This window comes from Marmota monax, unplaced genomic scaffold (assembly GCF_021218885.2).
Source record: "Marmota monax isolate L192 unplaced genomic scaffold, Marmota_monax_Labrador192_F-V1.1 WCK01_AAM20220418_F8-fsc00310, whole genome shotgun sequence".
Taxonomy (NCBI): domain Eukaryota; kingdom Metazoa; phylum Chordata; class Mammalia; order Rodentia; family Sciuridae; genus Marmota; species Marmota monax.
This window is the reverse complement of record NW_026692085.1, coordinates 766,378-780,844: the sequence shown is the minus strand read 5'-3', so window position 1 is coordinate 780,844 and position 14,467 is coordinate 766,378. Positions and strand designations below refer to the sequence as shown.

General features: G+C 45.8%; 1 protein-coding gene across 3 annotated transcripts in view; it reads right to left on the bottom strand.

Annotated features, from left to right (window-relative positions):
• Positions 1–8,369: 8,369 nt before the first annotated feature.
• Mcph1 (microcephalin 1) overlaps positions 8,370–14,467 on the bottom strand; it is a 198,010-nt gene continuing 191,912 nt past the window's right edge. For all 3 annotated transcript variants that reach the window (XM_046460525.2, XM_046460532.2, XM_058584852.1), the window contains one exon: positions 8,370–8,718. In XM_046460525.2, the coding sequence (XP_046316481.1) occupies positions 8,666–8,718 (53 nt within the window). In that variant the 3' untranslated portion in view covers positions 8,370–8,665. The remainder of the gene's footprint in view (positions 8,719–14,467) is intronic.

Here is a 14,467-nt window from a genome sequence, read left to right as displayed (position 1 = left end):
GCACTGACCCACAACACAGAAGGATATTCTCTATACAATAGGGCTATTTTATGGCCTGGCCGATTTGCATTCATTTTTATTTTGTGCCTTGCTTTGCATCTCATTATCTTCATTCATTGCAGTAAATAACCTGCTTTTCTTTCTTTTTGGAAAGATGTGGTTTGCCCTCTTGGGTCTGGGTGTGGTGTATCCAGAGGGCTGCTGTTGATGCTTTCCCAAGAAGGCCAACCTCTGGGGGCACTGGAGTGAGTCTCCTCTCCCAGGGTCCCAGCTTGATCTGAGGTAAGCTCTTCAGTGGGCATGTGCATGTGCGACTGGCACTGTAGGTGATTCTGGGCAGAAAGGTGCTCAGAATAAATTTTTTTTAAAATCATTAATTTCCATTCAGAAGTAAATGGAGCAAATATTTAGTCTCCCTGTGAGTTCTAAATTCTTTTTACTCAAACAGCACCGACAGGCATCTGGCCAGAGGATCCTTCTCAGTCACCTCTCAGGTCTCTCCTGATTTTTTTGTTTCCTCGTTGATTAAAGCAAGCCAGCTGCTGAGTTTCTGATAATGCAGGGGTGAGGACAACCTAGTTTGATCTTCCTGGAGCCCGACGGCTTCTCAAGCCTCCACCTGTTCACTTCTGATCTATACAGCAATCACACCCTGCAGGGTGATGTGCAGTACAGCACTTCTTAAGATGCACAGGAGAATCCTGGAGACCAGGGAGTTACGTCCACTCGTCCCAACAATCCCAAGCACTGGGGAAACACCAGCGTCCAGTTCCACTGCCGTGTTCTGCCATACCTCTCTCAGGCACCTTTCCGCTCAGACCTGGTCCTGGTGCATCCCACACAGTTAGGGAGGTGTTGTAGGCTGTTCTAGCTGTTACGAGGGAATGCACAGACCAGGTGGCTCACAGTCGACGGAAATGTATTGCTCGCAGTTCATTTGGAACTGGAAGCTGGATGTCCGAGATCAAGTCTTGGATAGACTGGACGCCTGGTGAAGGCTGCTTCCTAGTTCATATACGGTGGCCTTCGCTCTGTGTCCTCATATGGCAGAATAGACTCCAGGGAGCTGCTTAGCCTAGGTTAGTGGCTCCCTGGAGTCTCTTCTGTAGGGCACTGATGCTTCTCGTGAGGCTCCACCCACCTGAACTGATCATATCCCAAGTCCCCACCTCCTAACACCATCACCCGAGTGTCAGAATTTCAACATATGAATTTGAGGAAGGGACACAAATATTCAGATTACAGAAAAGAGGGATGACAAGAAACTGGCCCCCCACTCTCTTCTACCAACATCTGATTCAGCCCTGCCAAGAAGCTTAGACTCCTACCACAAGCCCTTGCTTTGGTCAATTTCCCAGGGCTTCAAATCCAGATTTAGCAACATTATACCCCAGTCTAGAGATTCACATTTACTTGCATGGTTAAACGAAGCTGTGGTACCTCCACACCACTGAATCCTGCTTAGCAGGACTGGCCTATGGCTGTACATGACATGGATGGACTATCAGAGAATGACAGAGTGAAAAGAAGCAAGGCTGAGAGTCACATACTGCATGATTCTGTTGGCACAGTAGTATCGGAATGGCAAACCGTAGAGGAGGGAGACAGCTTAGTGGCCGCCAGAGTGGAGGTGGGGTCTGGTATGGAAGCAGATGGTAGGAAAGGATGGCACGAGGTTTCTCAGGGTGAGAGAAATGGTCTGTGCATTCACTGCTCATGGTGGTGGATCCCTCCGTCCACATGTGAGAACACGGCCCCCCCACGTGGATGTCCAGTGAAATCATTCTCCCTGGGGGTGGAGTCTGGAGTTTGTACAGTGTCATCTTTAAGCTCCTCAGTTGATTCTAATGGCTAAAGTGGAGGGTCACTGCCTTGGCCATTCTTGAAAACCTTGATAAGAGTTTTACAACATATTTGCAACACACTGCTACAAACAGCAATTGGTTTAACAAGACATTAAAATCCCCAAATCACTAATTCTTGTTCAGAAGTGAGTGGAATGTAAATGTATAACATCTTGTGAGTATTCTGAGCCTTTGCCACTCAACCAGCACTGCCACCTTCTGGGAACCTGTTAACGGGTCCCATCCCAGTTATGCATGACTGAATTAGAATCTGCCACTTAACAATATCCCTGGGTGATGTGAATTCACATTAACGTTGGAGAAGCACTCAGGTCTAAATCCTTCATTACATTAGTATGCTCAGATTTTTCTCAAACATTCTTCTAGTGAATTATAAGGGGCATGATTATAAATAACTACCCAGAGTTATCTTTCCTAAGCCCGTAAGTGGCATTTCCAGAAACATGGCACGACGTTTAACTGAGCACATGGTGAAGCATTTCTGAAACATCGAGGTGATGTTCAAACATATCTGGTGCAATTCAATGGCACACAAAGGGCTTCGATGGCAATGTCAGGTGAAACCTCACCTGTGACTCATCTCGTGGTGTGCTACGTTTAAAGCAGATTTCTAAATTTCACCAAACTTACCCCTTATGCATAACCAATTTTAGTCTGTGCCCTCTTGGCTGCAAAGGGTGCAAAAACTGTAGGTCAGAAACTCTTGAGTTAGAGTCCCTTGATAGAATTGCTCATTTGTTGCATGACTTCAGGGTCTGGGTGTCCCATCAATGCCGTGAGGGATAGTGGAGACCGGTGGTTTTCAGACCATCTCAGAAGCGTCTACAAAGGCACCATGGAGGTCACCTTTGTCAGGGAGAAGGGACTGCTGGGTGAGGATCATGAACCTCATACTACGATCACTCCTGCCCCAGTTTAATCAGCTGTTCTAATGAGACGTGAAGCAGCCTCATCTGGATGGAGGCTCTTGCCATTTAAAGGCTGAAAGCAAAAGTCAATTAAGGTCTCATGGAAATGCTTCCTAAGTTTAAGGAGTGTGTGTACCCTGAGGTCTGTGTGTCAGACACAGAACAATGACACAATGATAAGGGCAGCGACCTCAGCAAACAGTTAAAAATTGATTACTAGTTTTCATCCCAACAAACATTTTCAGAGCTGCATTTTGTATTAGTCTGTTTTTCATTATAATAAAAAAATACCCGAGGCTGGTACGGCAGTCAGCTTTTCATCACTGTGACCAAAATACCCGCCATAAACAACTTAGAGGAGGAAAGATTCACTTTGGCTCATGGATGAGGAGCACTCAGTCCACGGCTGGCTGGTTTCCATGCTCGGCCTGAGGTGGGGCAGAACATCATGGAGGAAGGGCATGGCAGCGGGAAGCTGCTCAGCGTGGCATCCAGGAAGCACGGGGAGGGCGGGCACACCAGGGACCAGACACAGTCCCTATGGTCATGCCCCCAGTGAAATACTTCCTCCAACCAGGATCCACCTGCCCATGGTTACCACCCATTAGTCCACTCAAATAATTAATCCATCAAATGGATTAATCCAGTGTTGACATCTGAGTCCTCGGATCCTGTCATTTCCTAAGAGACCCACCTTTGGACATTGTGGCACTGCCTTTGATACATATCTAAAACACAGAAGCTGGGTACTTTTGTTTTTAAAGAGAGAGAGAGAGAGAGAGAGAGAGAGAGAGAGAGAGAGAGAGAGAGAGAGAGAGAGATTTAATATTTATTTTTTAGTTTTCGTCGGACACAACATTTTGTTTGTATGTGGTGCTGAGGATTGAACCCGGGCTGCACGCATGCCAGGCGAGCGCGCTACTGCTTGAGCCACATCCCCAGCCCCAAAGCTGGGTACTTTTAAAGAAAAGAGGGTTAGTGAACTCACAGTTCTGGAGGCTCAAGGCCATGGTCTGACACTGGTTCAGGTCTGGAGAGGACCTCTTGGTAGATGTCATAAAAAGGGCAGGAGCAAGTTCAAGAGGGAGAGATCAGAGGATGGGATAGGAAGCCAGAGAGCCTGGGGTCCAACGAGGGCTATGTCAATCCCTTCCAAGGGCACACCCCAGTGGCCTAACCACCTCCACCAGGCCTTGCCTCTTGAAGGTCCCACTACCCGACAAATGCTGGGGTCACCCAGGGACCAAGCTTCCCACACATGAGTCTTAGGGGGGACACTCTCAGACTGCCTCCAACTACAGCTGAACAAACCTGCAGCACAGTGCAGAGTGTAGACGCTGGATCTAACCTGCCTTCCAACCCCAGCTACTCTGATGACTGGTTTATGTGACCTCAAAAAGCTTAGTATCTCTAGATTCTAATATAAGTCCTTCAGTCCTTTACCCACACTTCACAACCCCAAACACTGAAAACCAGATTACTGCAGATGAATTAGAGGCAAAATCTGACCTGAATATAAATGAGGCTATTAATAGATTTTGTGCCTTTTCACGTTCTGTGTGTCACTGGGGGTGCTGGCTACTGGTTTCCACCCAATTTCTCTTGGACTGTACCTGCATCATCTCTCTCTCAAGTGGGATGCAGAGTCGAGAGAGCAAGAGGCATACTGGGGGCACTCCTAGGAAAACCAAAGCAGGTGGAAACAGGATCTGATAAGTAGAGCTTCCGGCCACCTTGTAGCTCTGACAGCTCAGACCACACTGCAGGTTAAATGAAGCTGCAGCCAACCCAAGGGCCAGCTCCGAGTGGGATTCTGGAGCACAGACTAGCTAAGTAAGGGGTCTGATGTTGGGTAGAATCGGTGAGGTCCCCAGGCCCTGCTGTGCCCCATCCTTGGCTGAGGGCTGTGGAAGAGTAATGTGGCCTTGGCTTGACAGCTGAGGCCAGTCTTGAAGGAACTCTGGGCTGACTACATTAATTACTGCTGAACAGAAAGTCTTGAGGAGATCCAAGAGGTGCAGAGCTCCATGGTTGCCAACATAGCTTTTTTTTAAAAAAAAAAAAAAAAAAAAAAAAACAGCTTTAGTGATGTATGATGTAAATTTCACTCACAGGAGTACCGTTCAATGATTTTATTCAATGTTCCCAGTTGTGCAGCCATGATTAGAATCCAGGTTTAGAATGTTTCCCTCCCCACAAGTGATTGCTGCCTATTTTTACTTCTACCCTAGCCACAGGAAACCGCTCATCTGCTTTCTACCTGTCTAGTTTGGGGCTCTAGAAATTTCAGCCAAGTGTCACGATACAACATGTAATCTCGACTCTGGATTCTTGGACGGATCATATTTTGAGGATCACGCATGTTGTTGCGCAGGGCCACGCCTTGTCTGTCTGCTGTGGAGTGGCCTTCTGTGGCATGGACGTACTGCGTCTGCTTAGCCCACTGTCAGCTGGTGGGCAGTGTGGCTTTGGCCTGATGTGAACGATGCTGCTGTGAACACTCGCCTGCAAGTCCTGTGGGAGATGTTTTCCTGTCTCCTGGTTCATCCCTGGGAGTGCGACTGCTGGTCATGTGGTGAGCATGTGGGATTCTAAGAGAAACTGCCAAGTGGTTCTTCAGACCGAGTATACCCTTGTCCAGCAGGGCTGAGCGTTCTAGTCGCTTTACATCTGGGTCAACTCTTGGTGTCCCCAGTCTTGTCATTTCCAGCCCTTCTAGAGGGAGTGGAGCAGGCATCTCATGGCTCAGTCTGCATTTCCCTAAGGACACGGGTGGAGCACCTTTTTTTGTGCTTAGTCATCACTCAGTATCTTCTTGTGTGAGGTGTTGTTAATGAGTTACACGGGCTCCTTGCATACTCAGGATACACCTCTTTTAGCCGATATGCAATGATAGTCTGTGCTTGTCTTTTCACTTTCTTAATGGTTTATTTTCAAGAGTAAATTTTTAAAATTTTGATAAAGCCCAACTTTTGTTTTTATGAATTATGCCTTTAGTGTCGGATCTAAACCTGCCTAACTCAAGGTGGCAGAGATGTCCTGCTCTGCTTTCTTCCAGACGCTATGTGATTTCAGTTCACACAGTAACTGGGACTGTTTTGCCCTGGGGGAGATTCAGGACCATCTGGAAACACTTTGGCTGTCACAGTGGGTGCTATTGGCATCTTACAGGTGGAGCCAAAGATGCTGTTGAGCCTACCACATGCACAGGACAGCCTCTCCACCACCTTCCTGACCAGTGTCCCTGGTGCTGAGGTTGAAAGACCCAGCTTATGTTTTTGGCCCAATTTGAATACACTTTTGCATATGCTACTGAGACACAGATCTAAGGGCTTTTAAACCCCCCCCCCCCCCCGAAAAGTTGTTAAAAGCGATATTCTACTATCGTGGGTGGTCTTGCATCTTTGTTGAAAACCAGTAAGCAGGAGGATTGAGACCTGATTCCTACTGTGTTCCCTTATCTACATGTCTGTTCTGTGCCCAAATCACACTTCTAGCGATTTTGAAATCAGGTATTCTCAGTCTTTCAACTTTGTCCTTTAAAAAAAAAAAAGTTGGCCTCCTAGTGTCTCTTTGTATTTTATTTTCATATAAATTTTAGCACCAGCTTTCCAAGTCTACAAAGAAACCACCCGGGGTTTTGATAGCGATTGCACTGCATTTTTATATCCACTTGAGAACTGCTTTCTTAGCAATATTGAGTTTTCTAGCTCACAAACTTCACATATTCCTCCATTTATCTAGGTCTTTAACTTCCATCAGCAATGTTTCATGTTTCAGTATACAGGTCTTAAACTTCTTTGCCAAGTTTAGTCCTTTTTTTTTTTTTTTTTAAATATGCTCCTATAAATGAAACTGCATTCTGAATTTCACTTCAAACTGCCTATTAACAATTACAGAATTATGACTCCATTAGTTTCATACATTAATTTTGTATCCTTAATCTTGCCAAACTTGTTAGTTCTAGTAAGTTTTTCTTTGATTCCTTATAATTTCCATGTATATTTTTCACGAGGTTACTATAGATTCAGTCTGAGGCACAGTTAGATTCAATCAAATCTATGTCATTAATGCTCATTACACTTCAGACACACATCCTATTTCTAAGTCCTAACTGAGTCTACACCCAAGGGTTCCAGACGCTCACCTGTGATGTGTTTTAAGTCTGGGTTGCTGGAACTTAATCGGTGCCACAGGAGTCTGGTGCAGGGGGGACAACAGTGTCGGAGGCCTCGGTCTTTCTGTCCAGGTCCTGTTAGTCCCATCGCCCCCCAGAAGTCTGGGTTTTTAAGTCCTAGTTCAATTGTGCTTGCAGCTGATAAATGGATGGGGTCTGGGGCGTACGCCCTGGGTGTAGACTCTCATCACTAACTTAAGTCTATCTGAGTTCTGCAATTTATCTAAGTTTTGCAGTTCACATTACATCATGGGCACATTTCTTATAATCATTTACTTATTCACTCAACACATACATAATTAATATAATCAATAGTCAATAATCCTACAATATTTCTGGTGCTCATATCATTTCCATGAAATCTTGAGAATCATAAATTTTACTTCTTCTAATCTGTAGGCCTTGTATTCTTGCTTTCTTCTCTGGGTAGAAAGCCTATTACACTGTTCAACAGAAGGTGTGAGAGTTGCTCACTTTTCCAAATTAAAAACAAAATTCAGAGTTCTGAGAACGTTCAGCCCTACCTGTGTTGGGTGAGGGATGGCAGACACACAGAAGCCGACCCAGAGGGCTGCAGAGGAGAAGGTGGGCAGCACATGCGGGCTTGGGGCAATGCCTAGCACAAGCCTGTCCTCCTACGGCGTGGTTTTTGGGGTGTGAACCTTGACTGGCTGCTGGCAGGCTAGGACCAGGAACTGGGGTTGGCATGGGGACTCAGCCTTGCTGGGCGGACAAAGGCTAGGATGGTATTCCCTCCAGGGTGAAGCTGGTGGCACCCGGGAGCTCTGTGGTGTCTTGTCAGCCTCCTTGGGAACTCTGGGTAGTGGGAGCTACGGACACGGGGAAGGGCATGGACTTGGGGTGCGGGGCTGAAGTTCAGCCATTGCCAGACCATGAGCATCACGGGGGACTCCTGGGCGAGCGCTGTTAGGAACGCGGAACATCCTCATTTCCAGCCACATGGCTACCTCGTCTCTCAAAGCCTTGTTCTAACCACTGATCCATCATAACTACTGAGGGATTTGACATTTATCTGAGCTGGGAACAATAGCTGAGATGAGTGACAGTAAGTAACACAAAGGGACAGTTCCATGATGGGCTCTCGGTGGCATCTTCAGCCTCGCCTGGACTTAGTGTGGCTCCTTTAGGAGGCCAGCTGGTTCATCCCCCCTGAGGACTCCCCCACGGGCAGCAGCTCTGGTCTCCTGCTGGCCATGCTCCAGGGCCACACACGGCACAACTCGTCATCACACGACACTCCATACCTGTCTTCCTTAATCACTGTGAGGCCAGACGCACAGATTTAACCTTAGTAACTAACAGACGTCCTTCATACCCAGTAGGTGACACGTTAAAAGACCTTCGAGTTGAAGCCAAGAAGCTGCCGGGGCTCACTGACTGTTCTGAGGAACACAAAACTTAAAAGAATTTCCACTCTTTATTTGAAAGTACAGTGCTTTAATGACAAGATTCTGCCATCTTTTCATGTGATGATCATTAAGATAAAAAGGAACAGGTTTATATAGAAAGGACCCAGACAGGGTGGGCTATGCCTGTCTGAAACATGAGCTCCCTCATGTGAGACTTAGGACAGCACCTCACCCCAGGTAGACCTGTGCTATTGGGCTCCTTCTCTTCACCGTCTGCTCCTCTCTTGAGCATCCCAGGACGGCTTTGCAAGTGTCTTCAGATGCCATGTGCTGGTGTCTTCGTCACTACAGCAACAGGTAGTTTTCAAAGGCGCAGACTTTGTGCTGAGTGATTGAATCTAGGGAGAGAGAAAAGTAGTCAGACATTTAGGACAGAGAACCACATCACAGAAGAGTAATAACTTTAGGTGTACCACTTGTCCTTGTAGCACCTATGGCTTTCTAATAAACTAAATTAAAGCAAACGTATTCAGAACTCCAGAACACTGGAAATGCAGAGACCTGAATTTTAACCTCAGTTAGCCACCTCAAATAATACTCTGGTACAACACAGGGTATAAATAGACATTCGGAGGCGTTTTAATTGTGACACTAACATGATCCATGCTGGGCCATTCTACCTAGGTACTTTATATGGAATACAAAGTCAAGCACAATCCCCAAACTGGCTTGCTATGGTTCAATTGCAGAGGTGGCACTGGTGAGCTCTGAGGTCCTCTCAGTGGGAAACACGACTGTTTTATGAAAATTGCCAGTGGTGTGGGCTTGAGAGAGCAAGGCAGGTGCATCAGAGTGCCAACATGGCTGTCCAGCGGCTGGTTGCAGTGTCCCTCGCTCCCTCCTCAGGACTAGAGAGCTCTCTGCTCAACATTCTGCTCCCATAACCAGAATGAAGGAAGAATGTAGCTGATGGGCAGCGAGGGCTGGATTACAAGATGAGTTCAATTAGCTGAGTGCAACCACTGCCAATTATACCAGGAAGTCATCCTACAGTCATACGTGTATGTGTGTGTATGTGTGTGCGCACGTGCGCGTGCGCGCTGGGGATCGAACCAAGGGCCTTGTGCGTGCAAGGCAAGCGCTCTACCAACTGAGCTATCTCCCTAGCCCCTACAGTTATATTTGAAGGACATGGAAGAAGCCACACTGAAGAACATGAAGGATGGAAAGCTATGATGGCTTGGGGACAAAGGAAAACATGGGTTTATTCTATGAATATAGAAAAGAAAATGAAGGAAAAAACAGCTCGTCCTAGCTGTGGTTAAGTGCCCCAGGGTTTACTTGTTGCCCTAACAATACCAATGTGCTTACACAGGAGGTCTGAGCTGGTGAAGAGTCCTCTGATGGACTTCGGCAGGGAGGAACAGGGACATTTGTGAACCTATCATCCATCGTCTTCTGTCTATCTGCATCTTCTCACATACATAAATACACACAATTCATAACTATTAGTAGTATTAGGCATACCATAGTCCATCTCAGTGAAGTATTATTATTTGCATGTTAATACATTAGTCTTTATTTGTGATACATGTTGCATATATTTTCTCTTCTTGTCATTTGTCTTTTGACTTCTCTTGTGCAAAGTTTTGCCAGGCAAAAGTTTTATCTTTTTTATGTACTCATAAATATTCCCATATTTTGTTCTCTTGTCCCGAGTCATAGGTAGTAAGCTGTTTCCTCAATCCAGATTATAAATAATTCTATGAATGCAATTTTTAAACTTAGATTTCTTATTCGATATGGCATTTGCAAGTCAGATGGCATGATGTTCTACTTAATCTGAAAATTCAATTAAAAAATTTAAAACTTTAAAAAAGAAAATTGACATATTCATTCTAAAGTGTATGTGAAAGAGAAAACACCAGAAATATAATTTTGAAAAGGAGAAATAATGAGAGTGAGTTTGACCAACCAGATACAGAAAAATCATTCTGTATTACACTATAAAATAATTAGACTGGGGCTGGAGTTGTAGCTCAGTGGTAGAGCACTTGCCTTGCAAGTGCGAGGTACTGGGTTTGATCCTAGCACCACATAAAAACAAATAAAGGCATTGAGTCCATATACAACTAAAAAAAATTAAGAAAAATAATTATATTGTCTGTGTAATGCTGGATTGTAAAATCATATGTGCTTTGCACAAAACGGACAAATAGATCGATGGAGGAGAATAACCAGAAGCACCCTCTCATACATGGGAATTTACAAGAGGATTCCAGGGAGGCAGTTAAATCAGTGGAAGATGGATGTGTGATCAAGCAAATGGCAAGGCCCCCGTCACGGCTCACAACAGACAGGCTGCAGCCAGAGCAACATCTTTCTAAACATTAATAGTAACTATAAACAGAAGACACAGGAGACTATCTTTAAAGCTCAGGGATGAGAGAGACCTGAGAAAGTCAAAGTACTGAATTTAGATGCCATGGAAGAACAGCAGTATTTGATTTTAAAAAACAATAACTGAAAATTAAAACCTCTGTAATACTGAGCACAACATAAAACCAGAGTGTCAGAATTTTAAACCATTTATAACAAATGATTAGAGTCCATATCATTTCAGTATCACTATAAAACAATGGAAAAGATAACTTCATTTAAAAATAGGCAAGAGATAAGGACAGACAATTCATGAAAAATGAATCCCTTTGCTAATCTATTCGTATGCATTAGTAACTTAGTCCCTGGGGAACTGCGAATGAAATATTGAGATTTATTTGTTTTAAGTCATTGCAAATCCAAACAATTCCACACTGCAAATATGGGCAATGCCCTGCATCTTTGAGGAAAGGAATTCACTACTGTGAAAAGCAGGTTTGTGTATCAAACCTAAAGCATATACCCTAGGCTGCAGCCATTACTCTCCTATGAGTATACTGCACACACATGTTCACTTGCCCAGGATTGGGCTACAATAAATACAGAGCAAGACAACCTCTAAAAACTGAGTTCAAATTGTTTCAATGGACACACACACATAGTTAAAGTATCAGAAACAGAGGAAACAACCCAAATGCTCAATAATAGGGAGTGCCTATTATTAACACAGTAGCTCTGATGTCTCAAAAGAATAAAACAGCTGTGTATGTGATCAATGGGGAGGATCCTCTCGACACAGATAAATGAAAACTCATGGAAAATATGTGGTCAACTATTTATATCAAAACAAATCCCCAAACAATACCTAATTTTTACATTTATTTATTTCCATGGAAATGTGTTTTTAAATATCACAAAGACAAAGTTCTATCTTTATTGTTATTACTTTAAGGAGGAACCGAGGCCCGGAGGACCCTTGCACTTCGGTTTGAGTTCTTTGACCATGAAGTCAGGGATCATGCCATCTGTCCTCGCCTGCCACCACCCACATCCATCCTTTCCTCTGCTGCAGGAGGAAGGCTGGCTGGAGAGGTGGAAGACACCTAGATGTCATCTCACAACACAGGCACGGTCCCCCTCATGCCTCTCTTGCTGTGTGGTGACTGTGCTGCCTGGGGAGTCACCCTTCAGGCTTCAGAGAGGCAGCACTGAGTCCACGCCTGGGGTGACAGACCTGGGGGTTTGATAGAGGGGCATTTGGTAGAGGTGTGAGGGCTGGAAGCAGGAGAGCCAGGCCTGCAGCTCCAAGCTCCCCATGACACACACACGGGAAGGATGGTTTCTACCCAAGTTGATCCGGCATCTGAGACAGCCACGTCCCCTAATTCCAATGTCACATTATATGAATAATCTTCCCACACCCAGTGAAATGTGACCATAGGAGATGTGAGCAAGGCCAGTCCTAGTAAGTGGACACACAGACAGTAAATCACACTGCACCGAGCAGCTCCAGGAAAAAAGAAACCAAAACTTACACAAAACAAAACAAAAACAATGCTATTTATCAAGCTTTGGCACACATTCATGCGAAAGCTGAAGTGTACTGGCCACACTCCTGTGTGGTCTCTTGCTTAGGACATGGAATCAGCTCGCTGCCAACACGAATTTCTTACAGTACGGCAGGCAAACCCCATTATTTAACTTAAAACTCTGATTGCCAACAGCTGAATGTGGCTAATGATACTGTGTGCCAAGTTCAAGAGCACGAGGGACCCTATGAGGAGCCTTATCTTTGCTTATCAAAACAAACCAAGAATCTCAGGGCTGGGAGAAACACCAACAGTCATGAAGCCAGACGCCCATTCAGTTAGGGCTCTACTTCCCTGTGGAACGAAGGTTACCCAGCCTCTGGGGACACTCAGGCAGGGGCCTCACTACTTGAGACATCCCTTGGCAGCAGAGCCCAGTTCCTAACATCCTTTCTCACAGTGAGCCCAGAGCTGCCCACGGTGCGCCTCTCACCCGCTGACCTTGGACCATTGGCACAGGCCTCTCCTGCTTTCCCATGTCGTCCTGCAGGCAGCTCTTCTGCAGACGGAGCAGGCAAGCTGGGTCCCCCTCCTGCTTCCTGGGCACCTCACCTACCACTGCCTGGATGCTTGGAGCTCAAGGCTGGGCGTCACCTTCAATTCTTCTCAGCAAGGGCAAATGGCTCTGAAATTTAGACTGAAAATCTGGTGACTTCACCTGTATGGATATTAACTTCATCCTAACCACCATCACCGAGCCACTGAACCACTGCAAGAGCCCAACTACCCGCCTTCTGCTTCTCCTTAAAACATGTGTCAGCCCGTTTCCCTTCCTGACGTCCGCGTAACAAAAGCCACACTCTGACCCTGTCTGTCAAGGTCCTGGGCCATCTGTGGGATCCACAGCCCCATCACCGCCCCTCGGCACCCTCCCTTCACTTCAGCTCCCCCAGCCCGCTGCTTCTCCTGACTGCGCAACCTCCACACTGCTCCCTGGCCTGACAGGCCAGCCGTGAAGACTGCCCCAGTCCTCCCCTCTCATCTGGGTCTCAGTTCCAACGCCGCTGTCAGCTGTCACTGACACTCCTGATAATCACATCCCATTTTTGTCACAGCATAGTCCTCCATAAGGATGAGTTTAAATTTGTTTTCTGTCTTCTCCCCTAGAATACAGGTCCCACAGGGGCAAGGACTGTATTTCTCTTGTCAACTGCTACACCTGAGTGCTTAGGAAATGGTTAGCACAGAAGAAGTGCAAAATCAACAGCTACTGACAAATGACCCAGCAACCTGACACCACGGGGTGTGTTTGCAGGCAATGGCTGGGTCCCACGTTCCTATCAGCTGACGCCGACTGGAGACATCATAGCCCACACTTCACCAAGAGTGTACGAAGGATCAGGCCATACCATGGACAAGACAGCCTGTCCTAACCTGTCACTCCAAGCACACCAACTTTTTCTTACTGTCTGGGAAATGGGAACATAATTATATTACTAGAGAGTTTTCCCTGAAATCACTGTTACTTACTACTTTTTCTATTATTTTGATTTGCATTTCCCCAGTGATTAGTGACACTGAGCATTTTTTTTCATGAGCTTATTAAACATCTGTGTCTTAAGAAAAATGTGTATTTAAGTTCTTTCCTATTTTTAACCTCATTATTTTGTTGCTGTTGAGTTGCAGGAAGGTTTATATATTCTGGACACTCACTGCCAATATTTGCCAATGTTTTTTTTCTATTCCACAAACTGCCTTTTACTCTGTTGTTGCTTGATGCCCAGAAGTCCTTACTTTTGATGTAGTTCAATTCATCTGTTTTTTTTTAAATTTGTTTTAGATGTAGATGGGCACAATACCTTTATTTGTTTATCTATGTGGTACTGAGGATGGAGCCCAGTGCCTCTACCACTGAACCACAACCCAGCCCAATTCATCTGTTCTTATTTTGCTACCTCTGTGGCCACCTCCTTTCCCGCCCACCGTCCATGTTATGTGAGGAGATGAGGGTCAGCCCCGCAGGCACCCCCAGCCAGAACAGAGAAAATAATGTCGACTCTGCTCTGTTGGGTTCCAGAGGGGAGCTGGGAACCAGGTTGTTACCACATGCCACAAACTGTCCTGCCATTTGAAGGGTGACTTTCCCCGAGTGGGAGCTGTGGACCTCGCACCGTGATGCGGAGTTCCTGGAAAGCTGGCTCAGACAGCCTCGGCTGGCTCTCTGGTTTCTGAGGGCTGG